At 36.5% G+C, this 24,713-nt stretch overlaps 1 protein-coding gene across 1 annotated transcript; it reads right to left on the bottom strand.

Moving 5' to 3' along the window:
• Positions 1-8,556: 8,556 nt before the first annotated feature.
• MCOLN2 (mucolipin 2) lies at positions 8,557-23,796 on the bottom strand. The gene is given in 18 exon segments (XM_032218831.1): positions 8,557-8,878; positions 10,732-10,847; positions 12,176-12,261; positions 12,264-12,381; positions 13,635-13,757; positions 13,847-13,948; positions 14,194-14,343; positions 15,999-16,018; positions 16,021-16,083; positions 16,086-16,109; positions 17,353-17,406; positions 17,409-17,465; positions 18,793-18,865; positions 18,941-19,038; positions 20,547-20,700; positions 21,380-21,471; positions 21,474-21,555; positions 23,635-23,796. Coding segments are annotated over 18 exon segments (1,608 nt in total). The 5' UTR covers positions 23,794-23,796; the 3' UTR covers positions 8,557-8,841.
• Between the last annotated feature and the right edge of the window lie 917 nt (positions 23,797-24,713).

Here is a 24,713-nt window from a genome sequence, read left to right as displayed (position 1 = left end):
TATTATACATACAATAAATAACATGATTTGTTTGTTTTTAAATTGGCTGGAAGCATCCAACGTGCCAGGGTTATACGTTTCTCAGTGTTACTGGTCTCTCCTCCCAATTCACAAAGGAGCGAAATTACTCCCACAATACAGATTTTAAATCTGTTGTTGGTATCACATGACATTTCATAAAACACTGAATTCTCAGCAGAAACCCAGGAGCCACTTTTCATACATGCAAAATGCTAAAGTTTTAAATCAATAAAATAATGTCTGATTAAAGATTGGAGAACAAAGTGGAAAATACTACAGAGTGCAACCACTTGACAATATTAGTTGGACTGTCTGTAAAACAGACTGAAAGGCTGATATCTTTGGGGGATAAATGCAACAGTGGAAGCAATCAAGCAAAATACTACAGTTTTCTATTGCTATGAAAATGCAAGATAAATGATCAGCTATATCACACATGATCAATAATATATTATTGGAACCAAGAAATTGAAATTCCTATATCTAGAGATTTAACTGGTAAAACTCTTTTGGTTAATGTCTTGGAACTGAAGTTTTTCTTTCTTTCTTTGTCATTAGGTTAATCCAGCTCATTCATTATCTGCTTTCTGCATTTAATAAAATGCTTTTTAATAAAAACAGATGACTACTAAGGAGGAAAATATGAAAACATGGGACAGAACAGCTTACTACTGTACTTTATTAGGCCCCCACATTTTATATAGTCAATTCATTAGATTTAACATGAATGTGATGTAGCATGGCTTTAATTATCCAAAACCATGGGAATGACATCATCAGAATAATACAGTAACTTATCTTTTACAGCATATGTATAGTTTTAGGCTCCTTAAAACTTGGGACATATACAGTAAATTCTTGAATTATATTCTATGCCAAAGGTCTAATTTAAGAAAAGAGTCAGAAATATGTCCCAAAATTTGTTTATGTTCCACAATATTTAGAGCATGAGACTTGATTTTATTCTATGAATGCTGTCAGAAACAAGAACTGTATATTTCCGCAGATGTGGGAACTGTAGTTACCAGCTTATTATTATTTTTTCTAAATGAAATAGGTTCTGTTCCATCATATGTCTTTCTAAAGAATGGCCTAGGTATCTGCAACAAAATGTTACTGAACACTCTTAATATCAACTTATTAGCTGTACGCCAGCCAGAACATAGAAAAACTCAAAATAAATAGTTCAAGATTGGAAGATGTGGAGATATCTGGCCCATAGTCACCAAGAGTTGAGTCCAACTTGACTGAACTGATAACATCATTATCATTACTAGCTGTATCTGTGGGAGTTTTAGTTTTGGCAGCCTGTCCACAGAATCATAAAATTGTGGACTTGGAAAGCGTTAAAAGGATCATCTAGTCCAAGCTTTTGCAATGCCGGGAAACTAAACTATCCTCACAAGACAGCTCTCCAGCCCCTTCTTAAAAACCTTCAGAGACAACTGCAGGTAAAACACCTTTTCAGTAAGAATGTCATATGGAACCCCAAAAGTTTTGCTGAAATCAGAGTGAGATTATTTCCATAGCATTCCCCTCGTCCATTAAGATAGTTACCTATTTGTTTGAATATATACATTGTATTTGCTATAACAATTTTCCTTGGAATCATTTTCCTTGGAGTTAAGAGTTCATTCTTAGAGCTATCTCTAGTTGGACTGGGCGAATCCTTCATCCAGAGAAATTTGCTATGAAAGAATTTATTTACCTGTATTTAAGAAAGAATGATTAAATAGTCATAGCCAGTCGGATGCCCCTAGAGCAGGGCTGTCAAACTCCTGGCCCACCGGATCTGTATGCGTCACATCCTGGCCATGCCCACGCCTGATTTAGCGAAGGGGAAGACAGTCTCGATACGTCACATGATGCCACCGTGACAACATGAGTTTGACACCCCTGCCCTAGACTGCTTTGAAATTCAATTCCACAAGCCCATGCTGACTAGGGAGCACAGGATTTGAAGTTTTACACCAGTTGTTTTTAAATACCAATTATTTTTCAGTATTTGCTACAAATTTCTCTAGCAAATAGAGAAATATATATTATATAAATATTTAGGACCGAATAGAGTACATTTTATAACTTCAGATTTGTGTGTCTAGATGGCAAGCCCATTGTCTTTAGAGGTCTACAGTTTTAAATCCTAACATTTGATCTGCTCAGAATCTGTCTTGCAAATTTATATTTACATTTTACTCATTCAAATCAGTGTCACATGAGAGATTCAGTTCTAAGCTACAGTAATGTTTACAAGCATGAACAATCACAATAAACAAGCATGTAGAGTTCCACCTTAATTTTCATTTGGAAAATTAAACTTTTGTTTTTGTTTTGTTTCAGGCAAATTACACATCTTCCAGGTACAGCTGTAAGTTGATCTTCTCATCCGTTATGGATGGAAAACATTTGCTACCAAGCTGGTAGCAAACAATCTCAGCTGCTACATACAAGGAAAGCAAGTGTTTATATACCCATAGCACAAACTTTTTAATGCATGTAACACAGCATCCATGGTTCAGGGTTGTATCCAAAACAGTATAAGTGGTTTTTACACTTTGTTAAAGGCATTTTGGATATCATTTATTAACACTGGCAGTTTAACAAGAATCTGCTTTCTTTCTTTTTCTCCAACCAAACTTGCTCTTGTAAATGTTTAGCATGCTATTAATCTCTGTTGTGCAACCATTCCAAATATCCTCATGATATTGTCTATAAACAGAGTAATCCTCAAATACAGTCTTACCAGATGTTGGACTAATTTTTTAACAAACTTTTTTAAAGAAAGATTTTATGGAGGCTTCATTTTGTTTTTCCTCCGTATTATTAATTTAAAACTTAAAATATTCATTAAGTGGAATAAAACAGCTCCACTGTTTGCTTAAAACTGCAATCCCATACATTCTAACCAAGGAGGAAGTTTACCTGATCTGTTATTTCTTTCCAGGTAAACAACTATGGATTCATACTAGAACTGTGGTATGTGTCAATCTTCTCATCTCCGACACACTTCTGCCAAGTTTTCTTAGGGATTCTAATATGAAAAAGAAAATCCATTGAACAGTATGAATTACCTATATTATGTAACACACTCAAGGACTTTGTCAGTCAGTCAGTCAATCAATCAGTTCACCCAAGGGCTACTTTGTCTTTTCTATTATATCAATGACCCTTGAATCTTCTCTCCAAACTCAATTTAAGATACAATTTAAGTTACAGTTTTAAGATAAACTGTAGCACTGTAGGATTTTATTTATTAGATTTCTTGAGTGAGCATATCTTAAATTCCTTCCTCCTACTTTTTCCACAATAACCTTGTGAAGTGAGTTGGATTGAGAAGAATTGGCCCAAAGTCACCCAGCTGACTTGCGTGTCTAAAAGTGGGATTCAAATTCAGTCTCCTTGTTTTTAGGTTGGTGCTTTAATCAGTAGGCCAAATTGGCTCTTTTATTCAATAATGCAACACATTCTCAGCACTCATAACATTTTCTTTGTATATAATGAAGTGCAGATTAGAGTTTAAGGGAGACTGCTCACTGCTGACATAAAAAAATATAGTAGTAGGATTGAAGAGATTTTATGTTTCCCTGTCATCAAGTTTCCTTATTAATACATAAATCCCATATCTTAAAATGAACCAAATAATAGAACATAGCATTTCTACTATTCATTGGCTTGGAAATTTGAAGGTAATAGGGAGGAAAGAAGAATTTGAATTGTTAGTACAGGGAATTAAGGTTATTGAATGGTTCTGGTGACCATGTGGGAATATGAGAAAATGTCCCCAAATCATCCATAACAAATCATCAATGTAAATTAATACAAATTGAAAGTCTATGGGTGATGGTTTTCCTGAAGAACTGTCTTATAGGAATTAAGATCATACAATGTGTTCTTCTGTATTAGGTCAAAGGCTGTGTTAGTCAGATCAGTATAAACAAAGAATAGAGGACAATAAAGTCGGAGCTGATTTCAAAGCCATGCTTTGTGAATGCTATGAAGAAGGAATTGGTACTTGCTAGAACATGAATCAAATAAATTGTGGTAGCTCTGAACTAAAAAAAACCCCTCAACTCCTACGCTTAAAACAATCCTATAGAGCACTGCACAACAAAACAACTAGACTCAAGAAAAGTTTTTTCCTGAATGCCAGCACTCTGCTAAACAAATAATTCCCTCAACACTGTCGAACTATTCACTAAGGCTGCATTACTATTACTATTAATCTTCTCATCGTTCCTACCACCCATCTCCCCCCACTTATGACTCTATGACTGTAACTTTGTTGCTTGTATCCTTACGATTTATATTGATTGTTTCCTAATATGATTTGATTGCTTATTTGCACCCTATGACTATCATTATATGTTGTCCCTTATGACTGCATCTTTTCTTTTATGTACACTGAGAACATATGCACCAAAGACAAGTTCCTTGTGTGTCCAATCACACTTGGCCAAGAATTCTATTGTGTTCTAAAAATAAAAATCTTGGTGACATGGATTGAGTCAACGATTGCCTTAAGAGACCAAAAGCCTTGATCTAACCAAACATTGTCAAAAAAAAACCACATTAGATGTTTTCTTTTTCCTTCTTTTCTCCCCTTTCAAGGCAGTGATGCACAACAATAACAACAGAAGTAGGCACACAAATTCACGAAAAGGAGAATGATAAAGCAGATTCTTTGATCTAAAGAAGAAAAAACAGGTACTTGCAACTTCTCATAATGAAAATAAAAAATAATTCTATCTTTGGCAATAGCACACTCCCATCAAACCATGAAGGAAAGTAGGTATTAGATTGCATAAAAACTAACAGATAAAATGTTCAAAATTTACACTGATCTTCTTTAAATAGATTTAGAGTAACTGTTCTGATATTAACTTTGTCAAACAGTTCCACTGGAATGTAGATGCAAGTAATTTAAGCTGTTTTAAAATGTGGCATTACTCTGATATAAGCTCTGATGACAAGGAGTATGCATGAACTGACAATAAGACATTTTAATATTGTAAAATAAATGTTTTTAATATTGTAACATAAAAAGAATAGCAAGGATATCAGGTGAAAAGTATAGAAACTAGGTAACCAAGTAAGATGATTTTGGTGCTAAGAATAAAGCATTTGATAGGCAAATGTATTATTTGGTTACTTTAAAAGTCCAAAAAGCTTTGTTTGCTTAATACTGTACTGTATTGTTCATAATCCAATGTAGAAACAACAAAAGCAATTTGGAGATTTAATCTGAAGCATAGGGATCTACCAATTCATGAGACATCATACCTATGTTATTAAGAAACACAGAGCTAACTATAGAAATGCTGGAAAAAAGGCTTTTTTCTGAAAACTATGGGGATGTGTTGATTTCTTCTAACTCCAAGTACTTCCCCTGAGTTTCTCTCTGAAAAACCACAATTTCCTTAGCTGATATTAAATCATTTCCTCTGAAGACGGTCCTTTCTTAATTCCCCAGAAATTTCTCTACAATTTGATGTTGAGCCTAAAAGTAGCTGATTTTCCATTGAAATAATAAATATTTTACTTTAGGTTGAATACTTTAAAAAGTTAGGCATGTTGACATTGAGAATGTAGCAATGGTTAGAATTATATAAATGACCACACAAACTTGTGTGTGTATGTATATTTGTATAAAGAATTAAGGCCTTTGAAGTATGGTGCTGGAGAAAACTCCTGTGAGTCCCTTGGATTGCAGGGCAATCAAACCGGTCATTCCTAGAGGAGATCAACCCTGACTGCTCTTTGGGCGGCCAGATTCTGAAGATGAAACTTAAAATACTTTGGCCACCTAATGAGAAGGAAGGACTCACTGGAGAAGAGCCTAATGCTGGGAAAGATTGAAGGCAAAAGAAGGGGGCGACAGAGGTGGCTAGATGGAGTCACGGAAGCAGTAGGCGTGATCTTAAATGGACTCCAGAGGATGGTAGAGGCCTGGAGGAATGTTGTCCATGAGGTTGCGATGGGTTGGACATGACTTTGCAACTAACAAAAACATATATCTTTGTGTATGGAATTAATATACCTTTGACCACTCATTCTTTGATTTAGCTTCCGATATACCATTTAACATGATTTAATCACTTTAGTTATTATTAGAAGTCTATTCTTCATTAGAGATGCCTTTACATATTTTTATTGTTTTCTGGTGACTTATCTCCAATTTGTTTCTTATTCCAACACATTTTAAATTGTATCTAAAAGTCAATCGTGATTCATTGATCCCTCCACTTTTGCTCATGGAAACAGCAAAAGGTGATAAAATAAAGCAGCTTTCAGACTCATCTACTTAGGCACTTCAAGAGGCTTTTAAGAATGGACAGGAAATCAATAGCGTAACCTTCTTCCATCTCCGTAGTTCTGTGGCATTGATAGGCTGCTTGATATTCAGGAAGTAGCCTATAGTCATCAGACCATTAGCCATTAAATCTGGTTTTTCATTACTTTGTCTAACTCATCAAAATATATGACCATCACCACAATAGAGGACAGGAATTCCATAATTTCAATATGCACTGAATCCACCATTACAGATGAATACTGCCTGTATACAACCACATTTCCTGGAGCGGAAAAGTATTTAGAATTTTGTAAGTGTTCTTTAGTGTTAGCGAGCTTCAGTAAATGTCAGTGGAAATTCTGTGTACAATCTTGGCCACTTTCCTGATTTACAAACTGTTGTTGTGTTATTCATCTATATAAACTGCAGCTGCACAGAAAGCACCAGCTATTGATAGCATATGTTGACAACTGTCTTTTCAAAGTCTATGAAAAACCAGTAATAGTAATAGTAGTAGGTGATAGGTACCCTATTGGAAGATCTGAAGGACCAGTTTAGGGGAAAATCTTTATGGAGAAAATTTATCTACATCATTGTTGATAATCAACACCATCTTAGTGGTACGTAATGAATCAATTGGTAGTAGAGGTCACAACAACAGCTCAATATTAATATTACATGATGAGAGAGTCTCATTAGAAAACTTCTGGTCTCTTCTCCAATCCACCATATTCCTTCTATCCCTAAAATTTTCTTCCCTTGGGGTTGCTTTGACAAATACAGGAAAAGAGAAGCAAGTAAAAGAAAACATCCATAACAAAGAAGATATAATCTTCCTTTTCTCCCCACAAAGATCTGGCCAACTTCATTCACTGACTGGGATTTCTGATAATGGCATTATAATGGCAATTTCTTTTCTGCTATAAAAAACAGATATCCATTTCACCAATTATGTTGCAGGCATACATATTGGCCAGGCACAATTCTCATTTGGCCATGAATATGTAGTAGATGACGACAGTTAGCTCAAATTCTTTGATTGGTACTTCAACATGAACCATGACTAGTTAGGCTTCTCAAATAAACCTTCTTATCATATTGTCATAATTTGTGGAATAAGCTGTAGCTGTTATCAAATCCTATGCATTAGCATTTTATGCTTCAGTTTCCCTAGCACAAGAACGTCAAACTTTCATTGTCACAGCGGCGTCATGTGACATATCGCAACTCCCCCCCTTTGTTAATCTGGGTGTGGGTGTGGCCAGTGTGTGACATCTGGCCCGCAGGCTGCAGGTTTGACAGCCCTGCTTCAGCAGTTTGGCCAGCTGTTTACTCAAGAGCAAAGTTTCAGAAGCTCCTTTGAGTTTAAAGGCACACAGAACTGCAGGAAGTTACCGGGGCAAGCATGGAATGGAGACCCGAGAACCTTCTACTAAGCATTAAACCAGAAAACATGAGCAATTCAATATGGCATTTGAGCCTACATATAATTGTGGCCGCAAGAATAACTTATGCACAATTTTGGAAATCCACTACCATACCGTCGGAAGATGCTATAATTAAAAAGATCTATGAATGTGCAGAAATGGACAGAATGACGGGTTGGCTGAGGGACAAAGGAGAAACGGAACATTACCTTAGCTGGAACTTATGGTATATGTGGGTGACAAGGAGAACAGCAGGGACTTAAAATGGGGAAAGTTAAAAGTGAACATGGGTATTGTAATAGATCCCTGAATTTTGTAATGAGAAGATGTGGCTTAGAGACCTAACAATGAGGAAGGAAAGAAAAAAGTTGGGCTGTGAATGACTGTCACCGCGGGGGGTGGTGGTGGTTTGTATGTTTAAAATTGTATTTGTATTTGTATGTTTTACTCTTAAAAAATGTATAACTAATAAAGATTACTTAAAAAAAAAGAACTGCAGGATCAGATTTCAATGGCTAATGAAGGGAATTATGGGCATTCAAAACAAATAGAAACAGCACTGACTAATACTGAAGCTTTAGGAAGAAAAATGCTTGCATAATCAAATCAGCATTCAACATCTGGTAATTTTAAGTCAGCTTAATGGACCCCAAACTAGAACAATATATATAAACTGAGGGCTGCAGTTCTGAACAAATGAATTACGTTCTGAGAAAAAGCTCACAATACTCCATTGTAAATTTCTAACAGGCCAAAAAAGAACTACAACCAGAGCTATAACCACCAACAATTACAATATTGTATTCAAGAAACAGGTCTCATTTAAATATTTTAATATAAAAATATTTAGAAAGCAAGTTACAATTGAAAAGTGTGTAATCACTTTTCCTCTTTAAGATCAGCTATTGCAATCAAAACTGTTCATCCAACACTTTTATTACAAATTTTGAGCTTCCCACTGTTGATGGCAGAAAAACTGCTACTTCTTTTTCCTTAAGTTTTCCTTAAGTGGAAAAGGCTTGCACACACAGTGTTTCCAATAAATTCAAGATGGCCAGCTTTCCAGCAGTTTGTTGACAATTTGGGCCATGCCAACTATCTTTAATTAATAAGTAAAAAGTTATCATCACTTTTTCGCCTGTAGAAAGAAGAAATAGTTCATTATTTTAGATCAGCAAAGGAATAAAAAAATGTTGGAAGGAGGTATGAATGGACCAATCAAATATTAGCATTAGTGATTTCTAATTTCCATCCCTCTGCAAAATAATAACTGGCCTTTATATGCCCTTCCTTGCCAGCTTTATCCTCTTCTCGGCTGCATATTTCCAATGGTTGCCATTCTGTGCCTTAAAAATGTAATTTGAGAAGAAAAGCCCAAACTTTGTGATTTTATCTAAATTATTTAGAGAATAGAGCAGATAATGAAAGGCCTCTCCTAGGCCTTCAGTTGAAATAGCAGATATTCCATAATTTGCTTATCTTCACAGTAGATCATATCTATTCAAAATTAGGAGCCACTAACAAAATCACGGCTTAAGACTTTGGTCACAACACATCTGCCCAACTTTGACCTAAAAATAGTTGGCTAATTCAGATGCTATTTACCGTATTTATCGGCGTATAACACGCACCGGCGTATAACACGCCCCCCATTTTAACACAAAAATTTGAGTAAAAATTTTTTACAATACAAGTAATTAAATGAAGACTAAAATAAGTGTTTTGGCATATTGAGCTTTTTATTTCTTTCTAATATTTCTTCCTTAGTTGAGAACTTCCTCCTCAGCTTACTTACGCATTAACTGTTTGTTGCTTTTATGGTTTATTCATTCACTGCTCCATCTTCAGTTTTTTTCACAGGGGGAGGGCTTCCTTCCTTCCTTCCCTCCCTCCCTCCACTCCTTTGGGCACCAATTTTGATCCAATTCTCTCTCTCTCTCTCTCTCACACACACACACACACGTTCTTTGGGGGGGGTTGAATTACTCCGCTTCACTGCGCAAGTCGGCTCAGCATGTGTTCGGCCCACACTTACGCCGAATCAAATCCGCGGCCGGCGGGACCAAGGCAGGGGTTGCATTTCAAAGCCGCCTCAAAAGCACGGCAGAGGAGGAAGGGGGAGGGATAACGCGGGAGCCAGCTCAGGTGCTCCGCGTGGAGGGAGAGACGCCAAAGCCATGGGCCGGGAAGCCAGCGGGAGCTTTGCTGGTGAAGGAGAAGAAGCAAGAGGACGGGCGGCTCATCAAAACAAGTCTGGGGAGGTCCTTTGCGGGCGGCCAGTTCTAGCCGCCTGCAAAGGACTTCCCCACGTTTGCTTTGGTAGAAATCTCTGCGCGGCAGTTAGAAACCTCTGCGCGGGGATTTCTTTTTATGTGCGCGGCCGCGCAGGCGCGGAACAGTGATCATGGGCGCCGGTGAATCAGCTGGAGCAGGCGTATAACACGCAGTATCGGCGTATAACACGCAGGCAGGGTTTAAGCTTGCAATTTAGTTTTAAAACTGCGTGTTATACGCCGATAAATACGGTATTTATTTTATTTATTTATTTATTTGTCTTGTATGCCGCCCACTCCCGGAGGACTCCGGGTGGCTCACAAAAGACAAGGGAAAGGGGGGAACGAAACAAAGACAACATATAAAAACAAAACCAACATTCACAAAACTTGCTAAAACTTACATAAATTGAAATGATAAATATTATTGAATAGGAAACAGTTACTGACAAAAACTTTACAGGAATGTGGGGAGAGCGATCTGCCCTAGTTGTTTTAATGCTCCTAAGATCAGAATTCTTCCTCAAGAAAAATACTTATGATCCCTCATTTCCTAAATTTCAAGTCATTTGTCAATGATAAATACAAAAAGGGAAAGAGGGCTTAAAAGTTCTATTCATATTCTAGCTGTGTTTCATCAGAGAATCCATAACAAGGAAACTTAAGTATATAGGTACAGGAAAAATACATAATGAAATCAGTGGAACAAAATACTGACCTCATACAGCAACAGAGGTTCGTGGATGTCCGCTGTCCTAGACCATAATTTTCACTGTTAGATTCTTTTAAAAATTTATGAAGATCTGTAAGTGGCATCCCAGTTTGTTGGTATTTCTGAAATACGAGTGTACAAAATAATCTCTTAGGAAACAGTTTTACTCAAACCTACACTCTCTGGACTTCCCATTTCTTAATCTATTGTGAGAAGGAGGAATGATTTGTGAGAAGAGTTATTAATTGAGCAGAGATCTGCAGCCTCACATGTATTTGAAGGTTGAAAAATGTTATTTATGCTGCTCACTAAGAGAGAAAGTGATTTTTGATACTTCATCTTACCTAATTCTGTTAAGAGTACTTCATCTATTACTTAATGAAACCACAAATCCTTTCACTTTTGATAAGTATCGTTGAATTTGCTTTCTGAGTTAGATTATTGATCCTGAAAGTGGCATTACAGTGATACAGTTAACTTTCGTTGTATACGGATGACTACTTCTGCTTTTCCCAACGTCTTCCAGTTTACTCTTCTACCCACTCCAGAGAAGCTACTATAGATTTGGTAATAACTTCAAGATTAAAAAATAAGAAACTCTAAGAAAAGGTTTCTAGCTTTCTAGAATTTGATTAACAGGCACATACTGTATACGCTACTAAAACACCCTTTAAAACAGGGATCCTCGATTCCTAGTCCACAGCCGTGGCCAGTTGGGACCTGGCCTGCATTCAGTGGTGGATGAGCATGCATACAAAGCTACATTTTTGCCGTGACCCGTCAAAACCGCGGTCCACTAAAGCGCACCCGATTAAAGCGCGTACGTGACGTCATCAGCAGCGCGACAAATAAAATTAAAAATAAATTAAATTAAAATTAAAATTAAATTAAAGCAAGCCGATTCACATAAAGGTAAGGTTAGGTTTAGGTTTAGGGTTAGGTTAAGGGTTAGGGTTAGGTTTAGGGTTACGTTAAGCGTTAGGGTTATGGTTAGGGTTAGGTTAAGGGTTAGCGTTAGGTTTAGCGTTAGGTTAAGGGTTAGGTTTAGGGTTAGGTTAAGGGTTAGGCTTAGGCTTAGGGTTAGGGTTAGGTTTGTGGGGGTTAGGTTTAGATTTACGCGTTAATTTTTAATTTACCGCTCACAGCGTGCTGTTTTCGTCGCGCTGTGATGACGTCACGTACGCACTTTCGTCGAGCACGCTTTAGTCTACCGCGGTTTTGTGGTGGAACCCATTTTTGCAAGTGGTGCACATATGAAACAATGCCCTCTTCCTCCTATCAATGCTTGTCCACAGAGCCAGAAAGGTTGGAGACCGCTGCTTTAAAAAGCTACTGTATCCAACGAGTTTCTATGAATTTTCAAGCTTACACATAACATTTTGTCTGAATGTTTCTGTAAGTGAGCTCCAGACCACCTTCAAGAAATAGTACTTAGCCCAGTATATTTTACCTTGATGGTGTCATAGGCATCTGTAATGAGGGCAATAAAGAGACTGAGTATCATATATATGAAGAGGCTAATGAAGGAATACAGAATAATCGACTGAATAACCAGACTGTGGTACTCTTCTGCTGGATCTGAGCAAACGTAGCAAACATGTCATCGCCATTGACTAAAGAAAAGAGACATTCTGCTACCTTGTTCATATCTTCAAACTAGAAATAGAGAGCAGAGAACATAACCGACATCAGAAACAGGTATTGTGGCATTTCAGAGAAGTTTTAGTCCAATCTTCTTAAAACAAACAGGTTACAGCTCAAAACTCAACACATTACTAAACCTGGATTGAACAAAGACAACAAAATTTCTGCAGGGAAAAAATGTACTTTTTTTGTACATTTGAATGCAGGATTAACATCTGACATACAGCATGTTGTTCCAAATTGTGTAAATGTGCTACAGTGTTCTGCATAGGTTTATTTTAGCAAATTACAGACAAATCATAATTCTAAAAGCTGATTTCCATGCTAAGTGTCAATACAGTATATATTAATACTCTTTAGGTAATAGATTTCACTAAAAGCACCATTAAGGATTTTCAACCTTTTGGTGGATAGAGGTTCCATATGATATGCGAAGGAAATGAAGTTTGGGGCATAAAGTAAAATGGATAGGGCTGTCTTGTACTCAGTGAATAGCATATTCCAGTGTGTGCTAAAAGTTGTGAATTTGTTATACTGAATTTTCAATATTTCTGCCTAAATATGACATAAAATATGCTCTGTTCTTCAGAAGTCCAAAAGCTAAAACAAAAACAAAAACCCGATCAGCAGTCAAAATATTATTATTTTCATTTATTTATTGAGGAAATGAGCCAAAGATACAGATTTATGTGTGGCAAAAGTATCTGAACCTGTAGGTTTATTAAATGTTTATAGAGATTCTCAATAATCCAGGTCATGATTTCTCACTTAACAACATATATTTGGGGCTCAATTGTGGTCGTACGTTGAGGACTACTTGTACTTCAGGATTTACCCTGCCAATTTGTTTGCAAGTTCAATTGAATTTTTTTCTAGGGCCTTGAACTAGAAAGACAGGAACTAAGATCTTTAATATATTTTATTAGTTTAGGGAAGAAGCGATGTCTCTTTTAAGCTAACTAACATTAGACAATGCTGCCCTCTAGCAATAAAGTTGTGCAAGAGAAATCACAATGAATACATTTACCAACTTTCAAAAACCCACAAATAAAGTCAATAGTTGCTTTTAATTCCTTCACTAATGAAGACTGGAGTACCATACACAATCTTTCAGACAAAAGATCCTTTAGCAATTAGAACTATGAGTTGAACTATGAATAATTCAACTAATGTTTGCAGAGGGCCTCTAAATTTACGTTTGTGTGCAAGTCTTTCATAATATTCCTCAATGCTCATAAAGAATAAATTCCAGATCACCTACATACCTTGTCATGATATGGTCCTAGAACAATCCATCCACAGAAAGTGTACCCAAGGTATATCATCCCAGCACAACAACAGAATCTGAGGACTTTGGGTAAAGATGCTTGCATTGTTAAAATGAGTACCTAGGAAATTGTGAGAAAGTCCATCAGATACCATGTGTGTGTGTGGGTGGGGGGACCCACTTGGTTTCTGGCACGTTATTTGAGCTTACATTGTAGGTTTGGAAGTAGCCCAAATATCGAATGACTCCAACCCAAACAAATAGAGTGGACGTCCCAAGAAAAATGCTGCAGACATCATAGCTTGTAAGATTCTGAAAAAAGAAGAAAAAAGTTAACCACTGTAAGAGGAAGAGCTGATTCCTCTTCGAATCTCAACCAAGGTTTTAGAGCAGTGTTCTCAACCTTGGCCACTTGAAGATGTCCGGACTTCAACTCCCAGAATTCTGGGAGTTGAAGTCCGGACATCTTCAAGTGGCCAAGGTTGAGAAACACTGTTTTAGAGGTTAGAATTCTTTCAGCTATCACAACCCAAAGTAACTGAAACTTTAAGGATTACCTTTGCTTTTATTTCCATCTTCATTATAGAGCCAACGATAGTCATTATGTCACTGATAATCACCAGAACATACCATCCATTTATAAACTCTAAACGATCTGCACTGCATACATGACGTTTATACTTCTCCAGGAAAAAATTCACAAATCTCTGGTTTAAAGATTAACATAAGAAGAAAAAACTGCTTCAGAACAAGAATGATTTACTAATTAACATCACACCATTGCTATGTTAATGCCACCATGTGATCATTATAGGAACTGCATTAAGATAAGGAACCTGTATTTTATCTATTGCTGAACTACAATCCCAGTATCACTTACCACTGAATATCTTACAAGAACTATATTTTAGAAACTACTTCACCCATCTCTAGTGTATACAGACACTATAGAAGAGAGTTATGACCAACTTTTAAGATCTCGTTCTTTTTAAAATTTTGCTTATTCCTGCTATCGTGACCCGACAAAAGGGCGAACGACAAAACCGCGCCCGACTAAACCACGTCGCTGACGTCATCAACACGGCGACAACAGCCAGCGGGAGAAAGAAGGGTGCTTTAAATAGCGCTTCGAAAGAAAGCCGATTTAACTTAAGGTAAGGGTTAGGTTTAGGGTTAGCGTTAGGGTTAGCTTTAGGGTTAGGTTAAGGGTTAGGGTTAGGTTAAGGGCTAGGTTTAGGGTTAGGTTAAGGGTTAGGTTTAGGGTTAGGTTTAGGGTGGGTTAAGGGTAGGTTTAGGGTTAGGTTTAGGGTTAGGTTTAGGGTTGGGTTAAGTTTAGGGTTAGGGTTTACAGCGTGCTTCTTTCTCCGCGCTGTTGTCGCCCTGTTGATGACGTCAGCGACGCAGTTTAGTCGGGCGCGGTTTTGTCATTCGCCCTTTTGGTCGTTGAACCTCCTGCTATGCATTGCCAACATTCAGTCTCTGGGGAGAAATTAAGCTATTTTATACCATTCATTTCTGTGTTCAATAATTTACACAGTTTGCCTCATTCCAAATGTGAAATTTTAATTACAGTTTGTTGAACCAGCGATGGTTTATAAATATCTCTCAACCATTAATGGCTGGTATGCATCATACAATCAAAATAATCATATTTGTCCAGTTTTCTTAATCCATTGAGTAGGATCACACAGTGTAGAGAGAAAAAAAGACCAATATTTAAAAATCCCAAAATGTAATGCTATATCAACATGAGATTTCTAATTAATTAATAATACTTAATTATCCATTAGGCCATACCAAACTATAAAAATACGTTACAAATAGCATAAAAGACAAGAATAAAAGAAAATGAGAATTATATTATGTGTCAAGCCTATAATTTACCCCTTTCAGATTCACATATGCAATTCTCAATCCTACTGTGTTCAGATGGCTATATTATATATAATTTGGATTTTGATGCATGGAATTTACTATTTTAATTTAAAGAATTTTGTCTAATTTGTTTTGGCAACATTTGTCTAATGTGCCAAGATATGTCGGTTTCTTATGCAGTTGAAAATTAAATATGTTCTATGTCCTCTATCTCTGGGATTCTACCTTGTGATTAATTAAACTGACTTAAATCACACAAATGAAAATAACATGCCTGAATATAGTTGGAAGCTCTAATAATCAGTAACTGTTAATTGCAAGCAATTTAGAATATGAATTTCCCATCTTCAAAAACATATCCCACTATTACAGTTTCACTCTTAAATAGGACTTCTGATCAAATTATATGACATATATATTAAGAACAATTCCTACTTTCTGTTATCTTGGAAAATGAAATGCATGCATAGAAATGAGGCATACTTACCTTTTGCAATTTTAGAGCAAGATAATAGATCGTGTGCAGAGAATTAGAGAAGCAAAACAGCTCACTATAACAAGCCCATCAAAACCAAGATATACTGTGTATTCTTCTGAACTACTAAAAGGGATAGGAAAACAAATAACTTAAAGACTTTAAAAATGTAGATATTTCCAAGTCAATCACTACAGAGGTGATAAATTACCCGTATTTTTCAGAGTATAAATCGCACCAAGATTTTGAAGAGGTAAATGTAAAAAAAAAGTTTTTATACTCTGCAGACCTCCCAAACCCTATGCACGTGTATTTTTTGTGAAAAAACAGGGCATGCAGAGAGTTTGAGAGGCCTGCAAAGTGCTCCTGGGGGCTGGGGAGGGACAAAAATGAGCAAAAAACAGCCCCCCTTTTTTTTTTGCAAAAACGGCCTTTGTTTTTGCCAAAAAAAGGGCATGCATAGCCTTTAGGAGGCTTGTAAAGTGTTTCTGGGGGAGGGGCAAAACGAGCAAAAAAATGGCCTGTTTTTTGCTTGTTGTTGCCCTGTCCAGCTCCCAGGAGCACTTTGCAGGCCTCCCAAACTCTCTGCGTCCATTTTTGTGAAGGGGGCAGGGTTTCGGGAATGCTTATTCAGTGTATAAGACGCACCCCGATTTTCACCCTCTTTTTTTGGGGGGAGGTGTGTCTTATACTCCAAAAAATACGGTAATTGCAGTAGGTCCTTTAAGTGTAGTACATCTGAACTGAAGCATGAAGAAACAGAAGAAAAAACCCCATTGATCTACAGACTCTTTCAAAACGTAATTCTCTAGCCACAGTACTTGTAAAGAATGATTACACAATAATTGCCCATGTATACATTTTCCATGTTAAATTGCAATATTAGCTTAGCTGAGTTGTTATTGTTTGAGCTTCTTTGTTCAGTATTTTATTACATCTTAATGTGAAAGGAAAATCTTGATGGTTATTTTCAACATCCATTTCTCTTAGCTGAATTTTTTTAAAAAAAATTAAATCCAAGGTAGTTTTCCATTTCAGAATAATGACATGAAAAGTAAATACAGCTCCTCCACAAACTATATATAAGTGTATACCTATTTGCTCAAGAAATATGACCCAGTCAAATTATCTGCATTGTTGACAATGTTTAAGCATCAATGACACAGTCTCTAGACCAGTGTTTCTCAACCTTGGCCAACTTGAAGTCCTGTGGACTTCAACTCCCAGAATCCCCCAGCCAGAATTCTGGGAGTTGAAGTCCACCAGACTTCAAGTTGGCCAAGGTGAGAAACACTGCTCTAGACAAAATGGTGCTATACATTAAAAAGGAGGCTTCCATTTCTTATTCACATATCATGTTACTTACAAGAGCCGGATATATTCCAGTCTTTACATTCCTGAATGTCAGCATCAGTATCAAATATATTTTTATTTTACCACTGGAGCCATATTGTTAAAAGTAATCTGTCAAGAAAAAAAGTTTTTTTAAAATATCTATATATATATATATATATAATAATTATATTATATATATATACATACATACATACACACACACACCACCACAACACACAACACACACACACACCCTAGAATGGATATGTAATTTAGATCATATGGAACACTTTTTGGGTGTGCATGCTTTTTGAGTCATTTTTGACTCCTGGTAATTGCCTGGAGAATTCCAGTTTTTTGAATGATTATCTTGGCGACATTTCAAAATTGGGTTGGAATGGTGCTATACTTCCCAGGGTTGAGACAGTGATTGAATCAAGATCACTCACCGGCTTTGTGCCTAAGACAGGACTAGAACATAGTTTCCCAGCTTCTAGGGTGCCTTAACCACTACACCAAACTGGCTTTGTATAACATCCTATATAAGTTTTTTTTAAAGCTCCAAATCTCTAAATGTATTCATTGGTATCAAAGCAGATTTCTCCAGAAAGTAACTTGACAATGTAGTTTATGCATTTTGTTAATTTCACTAAAAGATAGCAATTTACCAAGATTGCCTCAACCATTTAATTTATTTCAATTTCACCCAAAGACTAAACATCCAGCAGCTTACTTGTTTCAATCCACTGAAGAACAAAGCTGTGTGTGCCTTATAGAGAATTGAACAACCTAGTATTGGAAGTTGTTTAAACAATAATCACTGCTAATTTTCCTATTAAAAATATCTAGAAATATTACACACAGATTGCATTATATATATAAAAAAACTTTGGCTGGTAAACTAAGTTTCTTCATAGGTCAGTGTATTGCCCACTACAGTATATTACGCTAATGTACAAGAGATACATGGTAAGGTAGTCCTCAAGTTACGACGGTAATGGAGTCTGTCCATCGGTTATAATTCATGATGGTTGTAAAAAGATCAGTCATGATTCACCTGATTTTATGAACTTTTTTACGGTGGTTGGTGAGCAAAAAAAATGGTTGGCCATGGGTGTGGTTTTGCCAAAAACTGAAAGTAAATGCCCATTTTCAGCAAAAATGTCATAAAATGCAGTCATGGGTCACGGGGTGCTTCAAATGGCTGTAAATGCAGCCCCATTGCAGAGAACCTAAAGTTCAATCGTGTGACTGTGGAAGGGGGGCTGACTATCAGAACTTTGAATCTAGATTTTAAGTACCCCCACCCGCGATAGATACATTGAAACTTCAAACAATGATTGTTACCAGTCATAAATCTAGGACAACCTGCATTAAACTAATGATAAGAATTGCCAACATAAAAGAGGTTGAAGAGTAAAAGATATTTTCTATGGGTGAATAATAAAAAATTGCTCACAGTATTTTCAATTCGTAACAGTCCGCAGCTCACGAGTATGAATAGACTGCAGATCAATGCCTTTTAGTTTAAAATAAATTTCAACCTGTATGCCTGGAAAAAAAGAAGCCATTACAACATTTTCTTTTTTCTAAGGAAACAGAAACTGCGCTTTAAAAACTGCATGTTACCTATAGAACTCAAGGTTGAAAAATGTTGAATTTTTTAAATCACTTATTTCCTTAGTGGACAGATCCTGAGGTTTCCAATGAATGCATTCTGGAAGAAGGAAGCAAAAGATATACTTAAATACCTGCAAATATATAACATGGGCTTCAGAAATAGAAAGTTGCAATAACTGTAACAACGTGGTTTCAAAGTAAGTATAGATTATGCAAATCATTATTATCACCATCTTTGTTTTATACAAGAAGCACGATTCCAAGTTATAATTTATATTCTGTAAATCCAGTTTGGTATAAGCAATATCTAATAATAAACCAAGTGAAGCAGATAGATGAATGAATAGGTCATGCAGCTTATGTGAAACCTACACAAATAAGCTATCTGGGTACTTATCCTAAATCCCTCTACCAATCAATCCACTGACTATATAGGTAGTCCTTGTTTTACCAACCACAATTGAGATTAATAACTTACAGGTTGCTTAGTGAAACTGCAACGTGCTTACGATCTTACTTCAGCTATGGGAAATGTAAGCTCCCATTTTATCAAAATTTGGACACTAAATTATCAATTCTGGAACAAGGAAAGACCCCAAACAGAAATAGTCAATGTACATGCCACAAGTAGACTCCTATGTCTGCAACTGATCTGGCAAATAGTTAAATCACAGAGCTGCAATTTCCTGATTTTCAATAAAAAACTAATCCAAACATGTGAGATGCATTATATCACCAATCTTCTCCACACTGAAGAAAAGAATAATATAAAATGTGTCCTCTGATTGCCTAAAGATTGCTCAATTTTACTTTTAAGCAAGCTTGAACACTGAATTTAACTGTGGTTAAATTTCCTGTTCAGTTCTCAAACAAATTATCCTAGTTCCTCAATTCAGGTAGACAGGAATTGGGGGTTAATTTATATTTCCGTATTTCACCAAGGCACAGTGTACCAGGAGGGAAAATACTGGCAAAACAGCTTGGCTCACATCCAGTTTGTTAAGTTAAAAAACAACTGTCCAATGGCACAAATCAAACTAACCAATCTTTAATGAAAAAGCTAGAGTCAGACTTTCAGATCAGCAATTCAATCATGGCTTGGAAAGTTAATGTCTGGTTTATCACCTACCCACACACATTTTTTTTTAACATAGAGTGCCTTGTATCTTTTAATTAGAGACTTTGGTGAGGACCAAAATTAACCAGGAACTATATAAAATCATCACCAGGCCATTAGAAACCTAAGAAAAATGCTTTATTTCAAAGTGTATTATAGTTTCCTAAAGCAAACCATGGCATAGACCTAAGGTACACAGCATGTCATATCAAAATATGAACTATGTTATAACTTGTAATGTGATAACCTAGTTTTGTGGCATCCTGAGAGTAAAGCTCTTGCTTTATTTACAGACAAGGGCCTTTGGGCTGCCAAGGCAAATGATTATATCCTTTGTAACATTCTACTACAAAAGAGAGAGGAGAGCTTTAGTGTATGCTATGGGCAAACCTGAAATCAGAGACTAACTATAAGTTTTGCCCCCAAGTTTTGAAAACCATACAAATATCAAATGGACAGCTACAGTTATAGTGCTGATTCCAAAGTACCTGTTTCAATAGTACTGTTTATGAGCAATGTATCATTAGAAGAAAGCTTTGTGCCTTTCTTATATTGTTGCTTACATATGTGTAAGCCAGCCATGTCATCTTCATCTTGCTCATAACCGAGTGTGCCCAGTGATATATTCTCCAGCTGCTGATACTAGATGGAAACAAAAGAAGAAATACTTTTTTTTTGTAGCCTCAACTAGGATTATAAGACATCCAAAAACACAGATTTAAACAAGAAGCTTGAAATTAGCTTTGAAAACATTTCATTTATTGTCAAACTAAACTTGCAGAACCTGTTAATATAAAGTTATTGTATTAATTGTTTGGTATTCATTAACTCTTTTGCCCAGTTACACATTTACTTAGAAGCAAATCTGTGAATTTTAAAAACTTCCTTTTGGAAAAGGCTACCATGAAGAGTAACAAAAGAATGCCACGTTTTTAAAGAATTCAATTGTTATTTCCCTGTGGCAAAAGTGTTGGATATATGTAGCTACAGCCTCCGCAAGGATGGCCAATATCTAGCATATTCTTTGGGCAAGCACATGGCACATGAATTTACAATTTTCACTTCTAAAGAAGTAGTGTTGTGTTAAATTATTAGGACATACAAAAGGCATAATCCCAGAGATTTTATATCTCTGCATTGAATCTCAGATTCACGTTGGGCTTCAATAGAAACATGAAGTTGGACAGCCTTTAAATCAAATGAATACCACATTCTCAATTCTCACATTCAGTTGTCCATTCAATTGACCATATTAGCATTTCCATTTCTAGTCAAATGCGTGCACGTTTTTCACTCATATACCCATACCAAAGGTAGACACTTACCTGGCTAATTGCAAAAAGATACTATCATAGACGTCTTGCTGTGTGTACACACTGCAACTGTAGTCATCTTCATCAACCCCAGAGTAGTTTTCAGAAACAGGTGCTTAAAAGCTATAGTATTCTCCTCTTTAAAAGAAACCACCAACTGGTTACTCAAACCAAAAAGTATAAGCTTTAAGAGAAGAAAAGAAAGCAAGAGATAAATTATTTTATGTAATACATCCTAAATCAGGTGCCACGGCAGGTACTTTTTGATATAAGCATCCTAGCTTGCTAAATCATGATTTAATACAGGCAACGTGAAGCCCCCAACATTTGTGTGTTTCAAAGAACTTTCCAGAAAAGGAAAGTTCTACACTGAAAATTTTGAACCTTGTTGTTGTTGTTGTTGTTGTTAAGTTACAGGTGTCCAAAATCTAAATATTTAAGTGGCAAACTTTCCATTTTTCTTTATGCATTCTGCTTTACCCATTTCCAAAATCCATCCAAAAAAGTTTGAACATTCCATCTTACAGAATTATGTTACTGGCTACATCCTCATGGATTCCCCTCAAGAAGAAGAAGAAACACAGAATGCGCCCCTCTCAGAGTTTGCCAACCCCTAATTTAGCAGGTGGAAAGATACAAATTACTCCTTCATCACTTCAATCCTCATCTCTTTACATATGATTTGTTTCCAATGCATTATTCTGGTTAGGGAAATCACTTTAAACCAGGTTTTGAAATGGAATTTAATAAAGAGCTATAGTTGCTTAAACATGAAATACTTAGAGTCAACATGCAAAGCATATGTAGTATGCCACTGAATAAAAACACCCATTTAATCTTAATCTCCTAAATAAACTGAAGGACACCCATTAATTTACATTATATGGAAGAGGCATTTCTTTTTCTCATCTTCAGATCCCTTCCAAGTTTTTATAAATGAAAGCAAAATGGTTGAGCAGCCTCTGTCTTCACACTCAAGGAATATCAGAAATAGACATTTAGGCTAGCAGGTAGATAGTACAGGGGTTGTCCAATACACAGAACAAACCCTTGCCTTTACACTTTTAACCTAGAAACTGTTTGAGTTCCCAGTGTGACTATGCAAGTTTAAAGTACTATCTCTGGCATCTCCAATATTGTTTGCAAAGTGTAAAGATGTAATGTAAATGTAAAGAGATGGTGCTTTTGCAAACATTTGACAATGAATCTGTTCAATATCATAGGTAGTCTTCGGCCTATGACTAGAATTGAGCCCCAAATTTCCGTTGCTGAGTGATAGAGTTACTTTTGCCCCATTTTACAACTTTACTTTATTAAGTGAATCAGTGTAGCTGTCAGCTTTTGCGACTTTGCCTGTCAGAAGGTTGCAAAAGCTGATCATATGAACCCCGGGATACTGCAACTGTCATAGCAATAGCATTTAGACTTATATACCGCTTCACAGTGCTTTACAGGCCTCTCTAAGTGGTTTACAGAGTCAATATATTACCTCCAACAATCTGAGTCCTCATTTTACCGTCCTCGAAGGATGGAAGCCAGTCAACCTTGAGCCGATGAGACTCGAACTGCTGGCAGTTGGCAGTCAGCAGAAGTAGCCTGCGATATTGCATTCTAACCACTGTGCCCCCACAGCTCTTAACTGGTAAATATGAACCAGTTATCAAGTGTCCAAATTTTGATCATGTGACCATTGACAACAGTGTAAAGTGAAGAACTGTCATAAATAAGTTTTTTCAGTGCTGTTGTAACTTTGGACGGTCATTAAATAAACTGTTGTAAGTCGAAGGCTATCTGTATTCAAGGTCTTTTCAAGATGGGGCACTACTGAACTTCTCCCCCATGAGAGACAGAGAAAGAGAAAAGTGGGGAAAGAGTGAAATATGAGTTCGGTCAGTTAAAGATTATATTCCATATTTCATCAGTGTTCGGAAGTTAACTGATGTACAAAGATATAATAACTACATTAATAACAAGTCAGCCCTATTAATTTTTTCCAGTGGGCCTTGATTCAAAAATCATTTCCTGAATGAATGGTTAATTTTGTAATTCTTGTGACGCAAGTTAACAATACACATGACGGGTCAGGTGGTACAAGGCTTCAAAGTATGACAATTCATTTATTTTTCTACCCACAATTGATCTAGTTATCTGTATTTAAGCTGAATAAAACAAGAAACAACAAATCTACTAGGCATTCATTCATTTGCCATTTCATATATGTGAATCCCCAATAAAGTAACACGAGCATCTTTTAAAATGTTACCTGGGTAGTAACCATAACTATCTTCAGAATCTGAAGCCCCAATTTCCATGGTATCTGACGTCTAGCTCTGTATTTTTCACACGGATTCATAAAGTAGAACTTTAAATCCTTCTTTAGTGATTCCTCTTCCACGAAATCTGAATCTGATTGAGCCATCATATTCCTGCCATTCAAAACAAACAAACAAACAAAAACCCCACAGGTTATCTTTTTTTAAAAAGCTAAACATTTTGCACACATATCACCTGCTTTCATTTCTAAAGTTAGCAGATGAAACTATCAGATTAAAGGAAGGGAAATTACTGTTTCTTTCAACAAAAAAGGTTTCTTGAATCACCCAGCCATAGCCTGTTTCACATGGTATTTTAAGCAGCATGGTTTCCTGAACGGGCTAACAAATGTTAAACATAAAATAAACAAAACTGAATTAAGTAAGAGTGTTCAATTAACTTAGATCTGTTTGGAAAAGAATGTCCAGTTCTTAAGGGATTTTCAAGGGTCTTTGCTGTAACTTCAAGGCAATGTAAACATGACATTATGAGAAGATAGCCTATTGCACTCACTGCCCTTAAACTCTCTCACACGCACACTTCTGCAGGATTCAAAGTCCTGGGCCGTGTATTTGGGAATGAATAGCAGGAAAAATAATTTCTCTCCTCCCCGCCACCTCTTAAAGTGAAAAATGCAGAAAGGGGTTTTTTTTTAGGATTATCCTACTTACAATTCTGTAACAAGTAACTTGGCCCCAACGCGAGGAGAATTCTCACATAATCTTCCAACATGTCAGCATGGAACCTAATCTTTGTTTCCTTTAACCTTTTTGCTATTTGGCCTAGTAACACTGAACAAACAGTAGAGCTGTAAAACATGCCTCGGTTGAAGCAGCGATTGGAGGCAAAGGTCTCTCTGTGTATATCAGCCGCCTATCTCCTGACTAAATGTATTACACTGCAACACTCACTACACTCTTCCAGGAAGCCCAAAACAAATAATTCTGTCTGAATTGCAAATGCCTCAAATGCATCTTGCAGAAAAAAACAACATGACCTGGGTGCTCAAATGAGCTAGATTTACAGAGA

This window comes from Thamnophis elegans, chromosome 5 (genome assembly GCF_009769535.1).
Source record: "Thamnophis elegans isolate rThaEle1 chromosome 5, rThaEle1.pri, whole genome shotgun sequence".
NCBI lineage: Eukaryota > Metazoa > Chordata > Lepidosauria > Squamata > Colubridae > Thamnophis > Thamnophis elegans.
The sequence above is the reverse complement of the archived record's forward strand: the minus strand, read 5'-3'. Positions and strand labels throughout refer to the sequence as shown.